We start from the raw sequence: 15,359 nt of genomic DNA, 5'->3' as shown, positions 1-15,359 counted from the left end.
CAGGCATTCTCCTATACTGTTAGAGGACTGTAAGTTGGTTCAACCTCTTCAGAGGACTATTTTACTATATATATATTTATATATATAAATTTTAAATGTAAGTCATACATAGTGTTGGACATATGAGCAAAGATATACATCAAGTATTCGTTGCAACAGTGATTATAATAAAAGAGTGAAAGTGAAAGTCGCTCAGTCATGTCCGACTCTTTGCGACCCCATGGACTATATAGTCCATGGAATTCTCTAGGCCAGAACACTGGAGTGGGTAGCCTTTGCCTTCTCCAGGGGATCTTCCCAACCCAGGGATCGAAACCAAAATATCCAAATATCTACTAATATGATATACATTAGAAAACCCTTTGAAAAGAAGGATGGGGCTTGCTTCCCTGGTGGCTCAGCGGTAAAGAATCCGCCTGCCCATTGCAGGAGACACGGGTTCGATCCCTGATCGGGAATATCCCACGTGCCATGCCGTGGGGAAACTAAGTTTGTGTGCCACAACTGTTGAGCCTGTCCTCTAGAGCGTGGGAGCTGAAGCTACTGAAGCCATGTGCCCTAGAGCCCGTGCTCCACAAGAGAAGCCACTGCAGTGAGAAGTCTGTGCACTGCAGCCACGGAGTGGCCCCCACTTGCCACAACTAGAGAAGAGCCCGCACAGCAACAAAGGCCCAGCACAGTCAAAAATAAAAATAAGTCAATAAACATAAGGGTGAAAGTGAAGTCGCTCAGTCGTGTCCGACTCTTGCGACCCCATGGACTGCAGCCCACCAGGCTCCTCCATCCATGGGATTTTCCAGGCAAGAGTACTGGAGTGGGGTGCCATTGCCTTCTCCAGGGGATCTTCCCAACCCAGGGATCGAACCGAGGTCTCCTGCACTGTAAGCACACACTTTTACCATCTGAGCCACCAGGGAAGTCAAAAATAAAGGATAAGTGTATATGAATTCATGGAATAATCTTTGAGTTATATTAAGTCAGCAAAGGAGAGAGAGGGCTAAGAAACAGTATGTATAGAACATATACTACTGTAGAGTGGGGGTGTATATATACACTTGATTGTGTATTGAAGGATAGAAATTGCTTTGTTGGGAGGTAGTTCCTAAGTCGGAGAAGGCAATGGCACCCCACTCTAGTACTCTTGCCTGGAAAATCCCATGGATGGAGGAGCCTCGTGGGCTGTAGTCCATGGGGTCGCTAAGAGTCGGGGACGACTGAGCGACTTCACTTTCACTTTTCACTTTCATGCATTGGAGAAGGAAATGGCAACCCACTCTAGTGTTCTTGCCCGGACAATCCCAGGGACGGGGGAGCCTGGTGGGCTTCCTTCTATGGGGTTGCACAGAGTCGGACACGGCTGAAGCGACTTAGCAGCAGCAGCAGCAGTTCCTAAGTACCTTACCCAGTAAGAATGGAAGAGATTATTGAGTTTTAAATCCCCTTTTATGTCAAATATAATGATTTATTTAATTTTTAAAGTATTTTTCTAGTGAACTAAAATTTTTCTTTAAATCTCAATCACTAATTACAGTGACCAAAACTCACACAGTGGGGTCAGGTAAGGGGGGTGAAAGGGGGTGATCCAGAAAAGCCTTGGTAAATTTTGTACATCTGATAGCAAAAATATGTGCTCTTTCTGCTGGAGAATTATATTCTTCTTCCCTCCCAGAGAGCATGGAATTTAGTACAGGATAACATTTTCACCCTCAGTAGCCATTATTTGCTCACAAGTTCTGCTTCCCTGGTGGGTTAGAGGGTAAAATGTCTGCCTGCAATGCAGGAGACCTGGGTTCGATCCCTGGGTTGGGAAGATCCCCTGGAGAAGGAAATGGCAACCCACTCCAGTACTCTTGCCTGGAAAATCCCATGGACGGAGGAGCCTCGTAGGCTACAGTCCATGGGGTCACAAAGAGTTGGACCCGACTAAGCAACGACACGTTCTGCTTTAGGAACCCATTGGCTACAAATGTACGTGTGCTATCTTTAAGTTATAATTTTCAGTAAATACTTTTTTGCAGAGAGCATTTCTACTTTGTGCACAACCCAAATTTTTAATGTCTAACTGTGCAAAAGAAAAATAATTATTGCAAATCAGGCACTTTGATAGGTGTTTTCATATGTATTACCTTAGTTGCACTTGATTTTTATTTTAATCTGAAAAATTGGAATCGTTAGCCCTCTTTTTAAAAAGAGGAAACTGAGATTGAACCAGAATTCAATTCCAGGTCTGTTGGATGCTAAAGTCCAGTGCTTTCTACTCTACCACTTAACTATATTTCAAGACATGCCATAAAAAAAACTTTTCTATTATTCTTATAAAAACTCCTGGGTACATTGAATTGGATGAAAAACAGAGGAACTCGTGAGCAGGAAAAAAAAAGAACTGAACTTTGTCAAGAAGGAATGAGTGACAAAAGAAAACAGCCAGTGGATGATTACGTTCATTTGGGTTATTTAAGTTATCATAACCCATTCATGTCTTATCTTGCCTCAGTTTTTTACTATTTCAAATGACAGAAATGACAGATGAGTTTTACAGTTTTCTTCATGAAGATAATATATGGCAATGCAATGTAGGAAAATTGAAAAATACAGAAAAGTATTTTAAAAATTATATTCTCCTATAACCAACTACTAATTAACATTTTAGTCTGATTTTCTTCCCTTTTTTCAGTGCATTTCTCTGTGTATGCTTATATTTATATAAGATTATTGTGACCTGCTGCATATAATAATTTCTATGTTGTTTTCTTAACTAGTATTTTACATCTTTTCTTACTTTATAATAAAAAACATTCTAGCAGGAAATGTTATTTTAAATAATTTTTACTTATTCTCCTACCATAGAACATTAACTTTTGTCCTCGCCTATGGAATATCCTCCAGCAAATCATCAAACATATATTTTTGTCCCCAACTTGAATAATTTTATTAGGATAGATTCTGGAATTGGAATTACTAGTGCAAATAGTATAACTATTTCTCTTGATATACATTACCAAGCTGCTTTTCAGAAAAGTTGCGTCAGTTTACACCCTTAGAAATTATATATGAATCTGATCATAACATTAACCCAGGAGAGATTTAAGTATTATTTTTTTAATTGGTTGAAGGCAGATACCTTGGGGTGTGATGCCCTTAATCGGAATTTGGTATCAGTAATCCCTGACTGGATGATTTTAGCAGTTTTCTTCAACTGTCTTAATGTAGTGTACAGTGGGATCCTGGAGATTTCCCATCTTGTTGGCTAAGCCTCTCCTTAGAGATCACTCTCTGGATTGCTCCTGTGGAGAAGGTAGCCTCTTAGAAATTCACAGAGCAGGGTGAAGCCTTACAAGAGTTAGAAGTATTAGAACAAATAATGTTTATTATGTTGGACTTTTTTTATATATAGAGGCTCTGAGAATTTAACTGATTTGTCAAGATCACGTTTCTAGTAAGAGACTGAATGGATTTAGTCTAGAATTTTCTGATTCTAGAAAAAAAATTATTTTCTATTAACTGCATTGCATTGCTGTAAAAATAAAAATATTATTTGGGGTTTTCAGATTCTGTTTTTATTTAGGATTAAAAATTACTAGAAGATATTTTGAAATCACTTGTAATTCCAGTCTTTATAGATAATCACTTTCTGTATATATTCTCCAGTCATTTTCTGTGCTTATTTTAAACATAATTGATCATATGTATGTGTTTATATATGTATATACATATATATAATTTTATAAACTAATTTTATTCATTTCATATTATAAGCATATCATGGTATCATTATTATTTTAAAACATTTTTAATGACTGCAGTATTCCAACATATGGATGAAACATCAATTTATCCATTGGTTCCAATTTGTTGCGCTTATAAGTAATGCTGTAATGAACATCTTGGAGTGTAAATCTTTATATGTGCTTTTAAGTATTGGTTGAGAATATAGTCCCAGAAGTGGGTTTCCAAAGTTACACTGCCTTTGGAGAGGCTACAGAAGCCTTTCAAGAGGGAGCGATCCAATATATTGATCTTGGTTTCTTTTTTTAGTAAACCCCAGCTGAATCCAGGGTTTATTCCCTGTGGCTCTTCAATATTACTTTCACCTGTGCCTACCATCTACGTGGTTGTTTTTGATCAATAAATACGTTCAGTTGAATAACACACAGCATACACATAAAAATAAGCAATATAGAATGTGGATCAGTCATTCGAAATAAATTGAAATGAACTGAAACAAAGCTGTATTCTGTCCTTTAAATCATTATAAAAAGAATATTATAGGCAGTATAAATAGGTTGTTTACAGGAAACACTCATTGTTAAGTGCCTCTTCATTACACAGGTTTTGGTAACGTAAAGTCAAAAGACGCCCAGTTTATAAATTGCTCTGATTCCCTTCTTTCTGTGTGCACACATGAATTCGTCTTATACCTTCCTCTCTGAATGTTTCATCCCAAATCATGATGTCATCTGAGCCCTACCCGCTATGAAGATCCCTAACACAAGTGGAGAGACCAGCAGAGCAAAGCCATCTGCCCAAACTGATTCTTTTCATGACTTTTGTGAACTATTGACACATTAAACATTTCATGCAAATTGTTACCATACATGTTAAGTAATGCTAATATATTAAAGTTCGAATTCTTTAGATTTTCAGGAAGAAAGCTTGTGGGTATGCTATTCCGTAATAATTTACTAGCGGCCTCTTGAGAAACCTATATGCAGGTCAGGAAGCAACAGTCAGAACTGGACATGGAACAACAGACTGGTTCCAAATAGGAAAAGGAGTACGTCAAGGCTATATACTGTCACCCTGCTTATTTAACTTATATGCAGAGTACATCATGAGAAACGCTGGGCTGGAAGAAGCACAAGCTGGAATCAAGATTGCCGGGAGAAATATCAATAACCTCAGATATGCAGATGACACCACCCTTATGGCAGAAAGTGAAGAGGAACTAAAAAGCCTGTTGATGAAAGTGAAAGAGGAGAGTGAAAAAGTTGGCTTAAAGCTCAACATTCAGAAAACGAAGATCATGGCATCTGGTCCCATCACTTCATGGGAAATAGATGGGGAAACAGTGGAAACAGTGTCAGACTTTATTTTGGGGGCTCCAAAATCACTGCAGATGGTGACTGCAGCCATGAAATTAAAAGATGCTTACTCCTTGGAAGGAAAGTTATGACCACCCTAGATAGCATATTGAATAGCAGAGACATTACTTTGTCAACAAAGGTCTATCTAGTCAAGGCTATGGTTTTTCCTGTGGTCATGTATGGATGTGAGAGTTGGACTGTGAAGAAAGCTGAGCGCCGAAGAATTGATGCTTTTGAACTGTGGTGTTGGAGAAGACTCTTGAGAGTCCCTTGGACTGCAAGGAGATCCAACCAGTCCATTCTAAAGGAGATCAGCCTTGGGTGTTCTTTGGAAGGAATGATGCTAAAGCTGAAACTCCAGTACTTTGGCCACCTGATGCAAAGAGTTGACTCATTGGAAAAGACTCTTGATGCTTGGAGGGATTGGGTGCAGGAGGAGAAGGGGACAACAAAGGATGAGATGACTGGATAGCATCACTGACTCGACGGACGTGAGTCTCAGTGAACTCCGGGAGTTGGTGATGGGCAGGGAGGCTTGGCGTGCTGCGATTCATGGGGTCGCAAAGAGTTGGACATGACTGAGCGACTGAACTGAACTGAACTGAAGTAGGCTTTAATTTCATGCCCTGAAGGCTGTCTTTTTTGTTGTTGGTAACTTGTTTGTACAGACAAAAGATCTGCAGAGATAATAGAATGAGGTAACTGACTTCACATACGTGATCAAAATAATGGAAATTCAGTGTGGTTATCTTCTAGATTCCAAATATCTGGACAAAAATGACAACATCCATTCAATCACGTGGAATTTCCAAACCTCTGAATACTGGGTCATGTGTCAGCAAAGGCTATATGTGTTTCCTTGGCTGTATAATTACATTAATAATGCCAACTAGCCCTGTAAATTTGTCGATACCCATAGATTTCTTCAAAGGAAAAAACATTCCAATATCCTCCAGCATTTTTTTTGTGACCTGGCAAGAAATAGTGCTGTTCAAGTTCCCAAATGAGTCAATTGTAATAGGTTTCATTTAGAAAGTACCCAATCTATTTTCTAATAGTTTCTGCATTTATTTTTTTACAAATGAAAGTTTTTTTCACAGGGCTTTAAAAAAAATAGTATTGTAACATACGATAGTGCAGTTAGGATTCCAGAGATTATTTCAATTAGGTATTTAGTCAACTCCCTGCTTCCATTTGCAACTGCATGCGTTCTGATGCACTCTTGGGTGTCACTGATAAACGTTTCATAAACTTGCCGTTTGAAAACACAGGAATCTGTTCAAGTCTCCATTCCTGAACTTGTTCGGATGACTTTGGTCCAGTAACTAGCACATTCCTGGGCAGGGAGTGAAATCACAGTAAGTCCAGCTGAATGAAATTGAATCTTTGTCCAGCGTCTTTAAAGAAAAATCCCCACATGTGAAAATGTCTTGAGTTTCTGAACACAAGACAACATGTGAAGAGCACACTGATTTTGAGATAGGATGGGAAAGGTTTAAAGTGTTAGGATGTCTGGTGGTCTTATGTTGTGCTGTGCTTAGTTTCTCAGTTGTGTCTGACTCTTTGTGACCCCATGGACTGTAGCCTGCCAGGTTCCTCTGTCCATGGGGACTCTCCAGGCAAGAATACTGGAGTCGGTTGTCATGCCCTTCTCCAGGGGATCTTCCCAACCCAGGGATCGAACCAAGATCTCCCTTATTGCAGGCAGATTCCTTACCATCTGAGCCACCGGGGAAGCCTCTAGTGGTCCTAATGGTGTTTAAAAGTTGGTATCTTTGATTATTTTATAAATTATTTCTTCCTCTTGAAAGAAAAATTCAATGGACTTTTTCTCCTTCAATTTCAAACATTCAAGTCCCCACTCCTCAACTTTTTATCTTCCAGACCGTATGGCAAAGTGTCATTTGCAGCATTTCATCTCTTCTTTCTCTCCACGGCTGACACCCCCGCCCCCCCGCCTCTCTTGCTTTCCTCGTGCATCTTACTCTGTAACCCTCAGTCCATCTAAACTTGTCAACTAACATGTCTTTTACAGCCTGTCACGAAAGCCATCTCCTCCTCTACAGAGCTTTCTGTCCCCCCTGCCAGGTGTCACTTTTCTGTCCTTAAACACCCCACAGATTTTTATGTATATTACTTTTAGGCACTCATATTTTCACTTTCTGTACTCATCTCTCCCCACTAGATGCTAACATTTCAAGGATAGCAGTGTGTCTGGCTCATCTTTTTATCTCCCATAAAACTCAGCATAGAGCCTGGCACAGAGGAAGTGTTCACATGAGAGCAAGACAGAGACAGAGAAAGAAAGAGAGGAAGAATGGGAATACATAAGATATCTCTCCTCGATGCAGCACAGCAGTTAGACTTGGTAGTTTGAGGGAATGAGGATTGGGTAGTCCTTCCTTTTAGATTGAGACAATGAGAAACTGGATATTCCTTCCTTTTAGATACTTGGCATCTCTCATGAACAGAACACAGACTTCTTTTCAAACTTTGCATCTGCCAGGGTTTAGGGGAGTTTGTTGCTTCCTGTGTCTGGAAGTAAACTCAGAATGTCAGAACTAGCAAGGACGTAGTGTATAGCACAGGGAATTATACTCAGTATTTTGCAATAACCTATAATGGAAAAGTATCTAAGAAATTATATATATATATATACACATACACACACACACGGATCATGTTGCTATAAATCTGAAACTATTAATAAAACAACACTGTAAATCAACTGTATTTCAATAAAAAAAATTTTTTAAGACAAATATCTAAGACACACACACAATAAAAAGAAAATCAAAATACACTAGCTCTCTTATATTATCTTTTCTGCCAACGTGCCTCACTGGGTCATCCCCTTCTCTTCCACCCCAGCAGGGGACCTGGCTGCCTCTGTCCTCAGGCCGCTGAGCCCAGCACTCAGCCTCTTGGTGGCTACTCTGTGGCACTGGAGAGGGCTTTCTCCAAAGGGTTGCTCTCCGTTCACACCCTGGCTCTACACAGAAATCTGTAATTTTCTCCCTCTTCTGTTTTCCAGTGATGACACACATTTCAGGGGTTGCTAAATTTGAATTAGATCTCGAATCTGGCTGCCTACTTTCAAAACAAGCTGATGCACTCACATTTTCTAGTTTGTGAGATTTCAGTAGTTTTACTAATATAGTTTTTATCTTAAAGAAACCATCAACTGACATTGATACAGATATTTTAATGTCTTAATATCTTGTTTTGCAGTCATATTTTACCCCCAAAACAGCAAAGTTCCAACTATCTTTTATTCAGAACAGTTGGACCACTTTTTTAGCCCCATGATCAGCTTATAATTGTTGGGTCAAGGCTATTCCAAACTCCAAACTGATTCATCTGGAACCTCGTGTGATTCCTCTATTCAGTCACCTCCCTTATTCCTTCTTATTCAGAGGCAAAAAAAGAAAAAAACACCAGATAACCTGGGAACAACAAAAGTTGGAATTCTCATTGACTCACAGGCAGTCAGTTACATCCATTTCTGAGAACATAGAAGCTGTTCTTCCAGGGAACACCTGCCCAGTTGTAAAGAGCAGAGCTAATGGGTGATCTCAGCCACTCTCCCTGGCCATCCCACAATCTCCCTAGAGATTGATTCCAGTATTCGCAGAGGCTCAATTACATATAAAGAAAGAATTGTTCATGAACCGTTTTCCAATTGCTCATACTGAGGCCTGACTTGTACTGCCTAACTGAAGGATTTTAGAATTAGCAATGCATATGGTAAATGGGCAACACAGAAGGCTATGGGATCAGATTCTGACTTGAAATTTTGATACTTACCTCTGTGGCTAAGGCTAAGACTCTTGGATAATCTGAAGAAATACATAGGAAGAGAAAAAATATGATCAGATTAGCCCATATAAGAGCTGGCATGTGTTTATTATAGGAATGTTTTTTCAGAAGGCTAAGAAAATGGTCCATGATGATGCTGCTCATGTAGGTCAAATGGCTGCTAAAAAAAAAAAGCAAACACTTTCTGTTTCAGAAGCAGACAACTAATCAATACTTTGATTTCTAATAGTCATGTTTGTCATGAGGACTTTTACAATGAGGTTATATAAGCAAATTGATTTCCCTGTTGACTTTATCAGAAAATCATCAAATGCCCCTGAATCTTCCCTCCAGAGTTCTCAAAAATACCTGTCTTCCCAGAAAATTATTTTCTGGACTTACTGATTTTCTGAAGCTCCTTCTGCAACATTTGATGGTTGCTGTAAATAGACAAAAATTATAATTAAGACAGATAATGTAATATAAGAGCATAGTAAGCACAGTTGTATATAATTAATTACCATATAGCCCCCTTTACTTCATTTTATATTCATGTTGAAAGCACTTAACTGGGCATGCGTAATTGATTCACCACGGCGTATATGATTGTTTTAACAAGAAGTTTCAACCGAGGCTTTTGTTCAACAGGATAACTCCCTCCTTCCACTGCTTCTTTGGGAAAAGTCAAATTCACCCTCTGTCATATCATCTCTGGAACTGCATCCTGTTATAGGTGAACACTCTGCTTATTGAAACTACGATAGTGGAAGATGAGTCAGACTTTCTTTCTTCCTTTCCTTGTTTTTCCTGTATCCTTGATTTTTCCCAGAATCAACTTTCTATCGAATAAGTTGCCCTGCGCACCTTTTCTTCCATCCAGTGACTTGGATACTCCAAGACTCCCAGATCTTTATAGTTGTAATATCTTTTTTTTTTTTTTAAGGCAAATACCTTACCACCTCTTTCAGCATTGCTCTTTAAAAAAAAAAAAACTTTGGAGCAGTTTTAATAGCCTATGAGAGAGCATTAAGGGCCTCCTGGGATGTTTGGTCTCATGATTGAAGAAGAAACAAGAGCCAATTGTTAGTCTCATGGTAATTTTGAGTGGCTCAATTATTTAGATGCTAACCCTCCTTTCAAAATGGCAAAATTTATGTCTGGCAAAAATATTAAATAGAGAATGAAATGTAATACAGACCTTTCCAGATTTAGTGCTATGTAGGAGACCTGGGTTTGATCCCGGGTTTGGAAAGATCCCCTGGAGAAGGGAATGGCTACCCACTCCACTACTCTGGCCTGGAGAATCCCATGAACAGAGGAGCCTGGCAGGCTACAGTCCATGGGGTCATAAAGAGTCGGACTCAACCAAAAGACAAGCACTTTTATGGTCAGTGAACACCTATCTTCACACAAAAAAGAAAAGAAAAAAAGCTTATGTTTCCTAGGATCAGTCAGCATGCTTGTTGAGATGTCACCAGTACAGTGAAGTCATCGTAGGAAATCCTGTGTATATCTGTGATGATCAATGCAGGCATGCACACACAGCTCTGCTAGGACCATCACACCAAGGCCTTACGGTTCAAGCATTTGTCAGCAGTCACTTACCCTTAGAACCTTAACTTATTCTTCATGCCTTTTTGTTCCTTCTCAACCGACCTACCTATGCACGTGTAAAAAATACTTTTTTTCCTCCTAATTGCTAATAGGCTTAACAGGTTATTTTATCTACAAGTTTCCTCCTTATCTCTCCCACATCCTCCTTGTGCCCTAGGAACAGATAAATTCCCTATCAGGTAATTATAGTCCATCATTTTCAGTATAAAACTTTCTGTTAAGACTTTTGAAAGCACATCAAAGTAGAGCAATAGGCCGAATGAAACCATTAATAAAGAGTATTTGACTGAGCTTTTTAAAAAATAAATTTCCCCATAGCAATGAGCGAGAGGCACTTACAGAATAACTAAATGTGTCTTTCAAATCTGTACAGGTTAATCTGACAGGATGGGCTGGGGAAGAAATCGGTTGCTAGACAATGTAATGTATCATACAATTAGATCATTTTAGATAAAGCTATTCAGAGAAGGCATTGGCACCCCACTCCAGTACTTTTGCCTAGAAAATCCCATGGACGGAGGAGCCTGGTAGGCTGCAGTCCGTGGGGTCGCTAAGAGTCGAGCACGACTGAGCGACTTCACTTTCACTTTTCACTTTCATGCATTGGAAAAGGAAATGGCAACCCACTCCAGTGTTCTTGCCTGGAGAATCCCAGGGACGGGAAGCCTGGTGGGCTGCCGTCTATGGGGTCGCATAGAGTCAGACACGACTGAAGCGACTTAGCAGCAGCAGCAGATAAAGCTATTATTGGACAAGTTCTTCTCAAACAAATACTACAGCCACAAAAAGTTTCTTCTTAATAGATATCAGGGGACCCTTTTATTCCTTCTCTGTTCCAACACAACCATACTACATGACCATCACAGCTCTGCGTGGGTGACTTACTTCTAAGACCAATAGGACTTGAGCCAGATTGGTTGGAAATTTTGTCTCTAGATATGCTTAACAAAGGAAACAAGAAGTCTGAGCAGTTTTCTGTAGAACAGAAAATCAAAGGAAGAGAGGCAGATGATGTTAATGTGCGGGAAAAATATCTGGCAAAGGAACTTGATATTATTCCTTCAATTATTTGTCTTTTTTAAAAAGTGCAAATCCTTTTCATCTTTTAGATAGTGCATGTCTTGTGTTAGTCCAGAAAACTTAGGCTTTTTACAAGTATGGGTAAGAAATTTGAAATTAAGTAATTGTCTAAAAACTCTAGTAAAGAAAGAATATGAATAAATCCTTGGAGTTTGTGGTTAAGAAGTGAATTTGAAGGACACCAGAAAAAAAATGTTCTTTTGGATATATGAGCCAGTGAAACACTAAAGCTACAGAATTTTTTCTCTGTAGAGTGAAGCTCTTCAATATAAGTATAAAAACCAGCAACAGAGCATTTATGTACTGTGAAAAGCACAGTAAGCTGAAGTGTGGTACCTGAGGTCCCAGGTTTACATGGGGTCTTGATGGTTTGTACCTGAACAGAAAGGTTCTAGGATGGGAAGACTACAAATGTTAATACAGTAAGCACATTTTGTGATGGTAAAGTTCTAGACAGCCCACTACGCCTGTAAAGCCAGTGTGCTCTAGATGGTTTTCCACTACCTTTCTGGAGAACCCAGTCCCTTTGTAAAGACTCTTCTATTGTATTTAGAGATAGAGGAACAGGAACATCCCGTGATCTTTAGGATGGTGGTAGTGTGAAAAGCAAGATTGTAAAATGAACTGCTTTCCTCCCCTTTCTACCTGATTTCTTTCTCCTGTGCTTTTAAAGACTAGGATATCTCTTTCTGACCCCAGAACTCATGTTTCACTCAGAAAGTATACTTTGCAAATGTCCTGCATGTTCTAATTTGTATGATGGAAGGAGAAAAGAGCTCATCTGAGCACCAGTTTGACGCTGTTTTACTCCAACAGTCTTTGGAAGCCAACCCCCCTTCCTTTTTGACTGTCTAAAATGCCCTTGCTAGCTAGATCCCTCTGCTAGCTACAGTGTTTGCACATTTCCTTGTTAATCAGCTGCGTAGGCTCGGAGACTGTGTGTTTTGGTGTTGTCTGCGTGTGCAATCTCGTGCTGCTTCCTGAACGCATGTGTCCCTTCCCTTCACAGCCTACTCGACACCCAGCACCTCCCCCGCAAACCGATTCGTCAGTGTTGGACCACGGGATCCAAGCTTTGTAAATATCCCTCAACAGACACAGGTGGGCCGCTCTCATCTTTTCTGTATGTGGTGCAGCTTGTTTTATTCATCAGGTGCATTGTAACTCATCTTTCGCCACCACAGGCTGCGTTTCCCAATCCCTGTTCGGTCCCTTTACCTCCCACCCCCACCCCCCACCCCCACCCCCCAACCTTGTCCCGGCCCTTCAGCCACCTTTCCATGTGTTCTCAGAAATCATGGAAAACAGTGCCTGCAATTTTTGTTTCTTGTATTGAGGGGGTAGAAGAGGAGGGCTTCTGTGCCAAACCTGCTTTTGCTATGGGAAGAAAGTTTTCCCAGGGCTGGATAGAGTGTGCTCCCTCTTTTAGGAATCCGTGTCTCTGCGTGTGAGCAGACAGAAAGAAGTAGGCCCCTATTGAACCTGGAAAGTACATTCTGCTTGCCAGTGACATCAGAGTGCATGCTGGGGTGGGGGGCCAGCCACTCTTCTGTACTCGTTACAGGGTCCCCAGGACCCTGACAGTCTTTCTAAGAGAAAGGGAAAGAAAGAGTTCCTGAGCCCTGTTAAGTTGCTGGTATTGGTGCAGAAATAGGAGGTATTTGTTACGGGCTACGCTGGCCCCAGTGGGGTGGGAGGGGATGGATGTGAATTAATGTTATGTTTTGAGGTAGGTGATTGAAAAAAGTTTACCAGGACATCTAGAGTTTGTTTTTCAATAGATGTGTTTTGTGCTAGTATAGGTCAAGGAGAAGGTCTCACTTTTAAAAGTTTTGAAATAGCTGCTGTGAATTGAGAAACAGTGAAAGACTTTTAGAATTCCAGGGTAGTAGCTATAAAGATACTTAGAGATGTGTAAAATAGAATTAGATACACGTTTTAGAAAAAGCTCCTCTCTCATTTCTTAACTAGAATGTGACTGTATGTTATCAGAATTGACATAAAGAAAATGTTTTCCCTTTGAGGTTCTGTTCAACACAGTGTTTGAAAAAATTCTCCAAGATGTTTTGTGCATGTGCTGTGGTGTGTAATCTCCAGATGCCTAATTTCTAACTATTCATCTTTGTTTGTAACACTATGAGCAGGTGCTTATGAACGAAATAGGTTTGCTTTCCTGGGTCCATTTGCTTTCTTTGTAAAAGATTTTAGTTTATTGCTGTGTCGACAGTGCGGGTTAAACAGCATCGCATCTGAAGCCTTCCTACACTGAAGCAGGGTCACAGAAAGTACAGCCTCGGAGGAGGCAGCTGTAAGGAGAGGGGAAGCAAAGAGGGGAGGAAGAAAGTTAACTCTTGAATTTCCCACTTCTGCTGTTTCTTCTGAAACTGGCAAGGGAGGGAAGGGGAGGAGGGGGCAGGTGCATTGGCATCCGGGATTGACATTGCCTATTCCATACTCCCCACAAAATTGTTCAAGTTTATTGCTTACTTTCCCACACCTTCAAATACTTAACTGCTGAATTTGAAGTTGAATAATTACCTCAGATGCATTAAAGTAGAACATTTCTTGTTGTGCATTTGTCTTACATGGTCAAATTCAATGAGAAGGGAAGAATTGGGGACAGTAGCTTTATATTGGATTATTTCTTTTCTCAAAGCACCAGTGGGCTCAGGTTACTTCATTAGGAACCTCAAAAATGCAGTTTGGAAATGCCCTGTTTGTATTTTACATACTATTTTTATATAAGCTGCGGTTCACTGCGCTGAAATTGTACCCTGCATTCCATTCAATTTGTTTCTCTGTAATCAAAACGTGTTCTATTCCAATATGGCCTTGTTTCACAAATGCCTTATTTAACCCACAAACTGAGTCTTCATGATGTTGACCACAAAAATTCAATTCTTAAAATCCAGATTTTCTACGCATCTGGATGAATGATGTCATGTAGGCCCAATATTGGCATCTGGAACTGAATTTTTGGGTTTCTGTTAAATATTTGGCATCATAGGGACAACAGCTTAAATGTTTCTTATCACAGTGACACCTGCCACATTTGGCTTGGAAAAAGCCATCCCCAATTGTCTTATGAGAAACTGCACTGATGGAGTTATTCTTTTTCCCCAAAAATATATCCCGAGATAAAAATTATGTGCTCTAAATATTTTAGTATTTAGATGTATATATTAACTTTTTTAAAAAGAACTACTTTCTGGAACCATTTGGAAGGCATATCTATAGATATAAATAATAAAAATAATATTTTTTAAAATAATCTTTCTGAGAGGACATCAGTTAAGAAGAGGAATTTTTATAGGAATTTTTTAGACATAATCTGAACATGGCCTACAGATTAGTAATTTCCTAGTCAAGCCTACATTTTTTATATAAATACTTTTGTTAATAGGCATGAAATTTGTATTAATTGCATTATGGGAAAAGTTTTCTGGGAAAACAAAATTTTGTAATGTGCCTTGAAGAAGTAAAAATTGAAGAGTCAGCCAAGCAGATAGGTGAGCTTTATAAATGCAGAAAAGGTATCCTGCACAGAAATCCATAAACAAATACAAAATAAAATGGCCTCTCTTTTCCCCAAAGAAACCTCTTCAAATACTTGGAGCATCAACCTATGGAAAACAGATGACTGAGCGACTGAACTGAACTGAACTGATGGTCCCTATTTCTTTCTAGTAGATAGAATTTGAACTAACGAATAGACATTTGAAGTAGTCAGCTTTCAGTTATCATAAGACCATTCCTTTAAAAAAAAAAAGTTACTTGATTATA

The 15,359-nt window shown here is 39.5% G+C and overlaps 1 protein-coding gene across 3 annotated transcripts in view; it reads left to right on the top strand.

Annotated features, from left to right (window-relative positions):
* Positions 1-15,359, top strand: part of NFIA (nuclear factor I A) — a 400,772-nt gene that overhangs the window by 347,758 nt on the left and 37,655 nt on the right. For 2 of the 3 annotated variants that reach the window (XM_070367937.1, XM_070367936.1), the window contains exon 10: positions 12,586-12,677. The exons of the other annotated variant lie outside the window; for it this stretch is intronic. In XM_070367937.1, the coding sequence (XP_070224038.1) occupies positions 12,586-12,677 (92 nt within the window). The remainder of the gene's footprint in view (positions 1-12,585; positions 12,678-15,359) is intronic. 3 annotated transcript variants of the gene reach the window in all.

Source organism: Bos mutus, chromosome 3 (genome assembly GCF_027580195.1).
Source record: "Bos mutus isolate GX-2022 chromosome 3, NWIPB_WYAK_1.1, whole genome shotgun sequence".
NCBI lineage: Eukaryota > Metazoa > Chordata > Mammalia > Artiodactyla > Bovidae > Bos > Bos mutus.
Note: the sequence above shows the minus strand (reverse complement) of the source record. Positions and strands in the feature narration are given on the sequence as shown.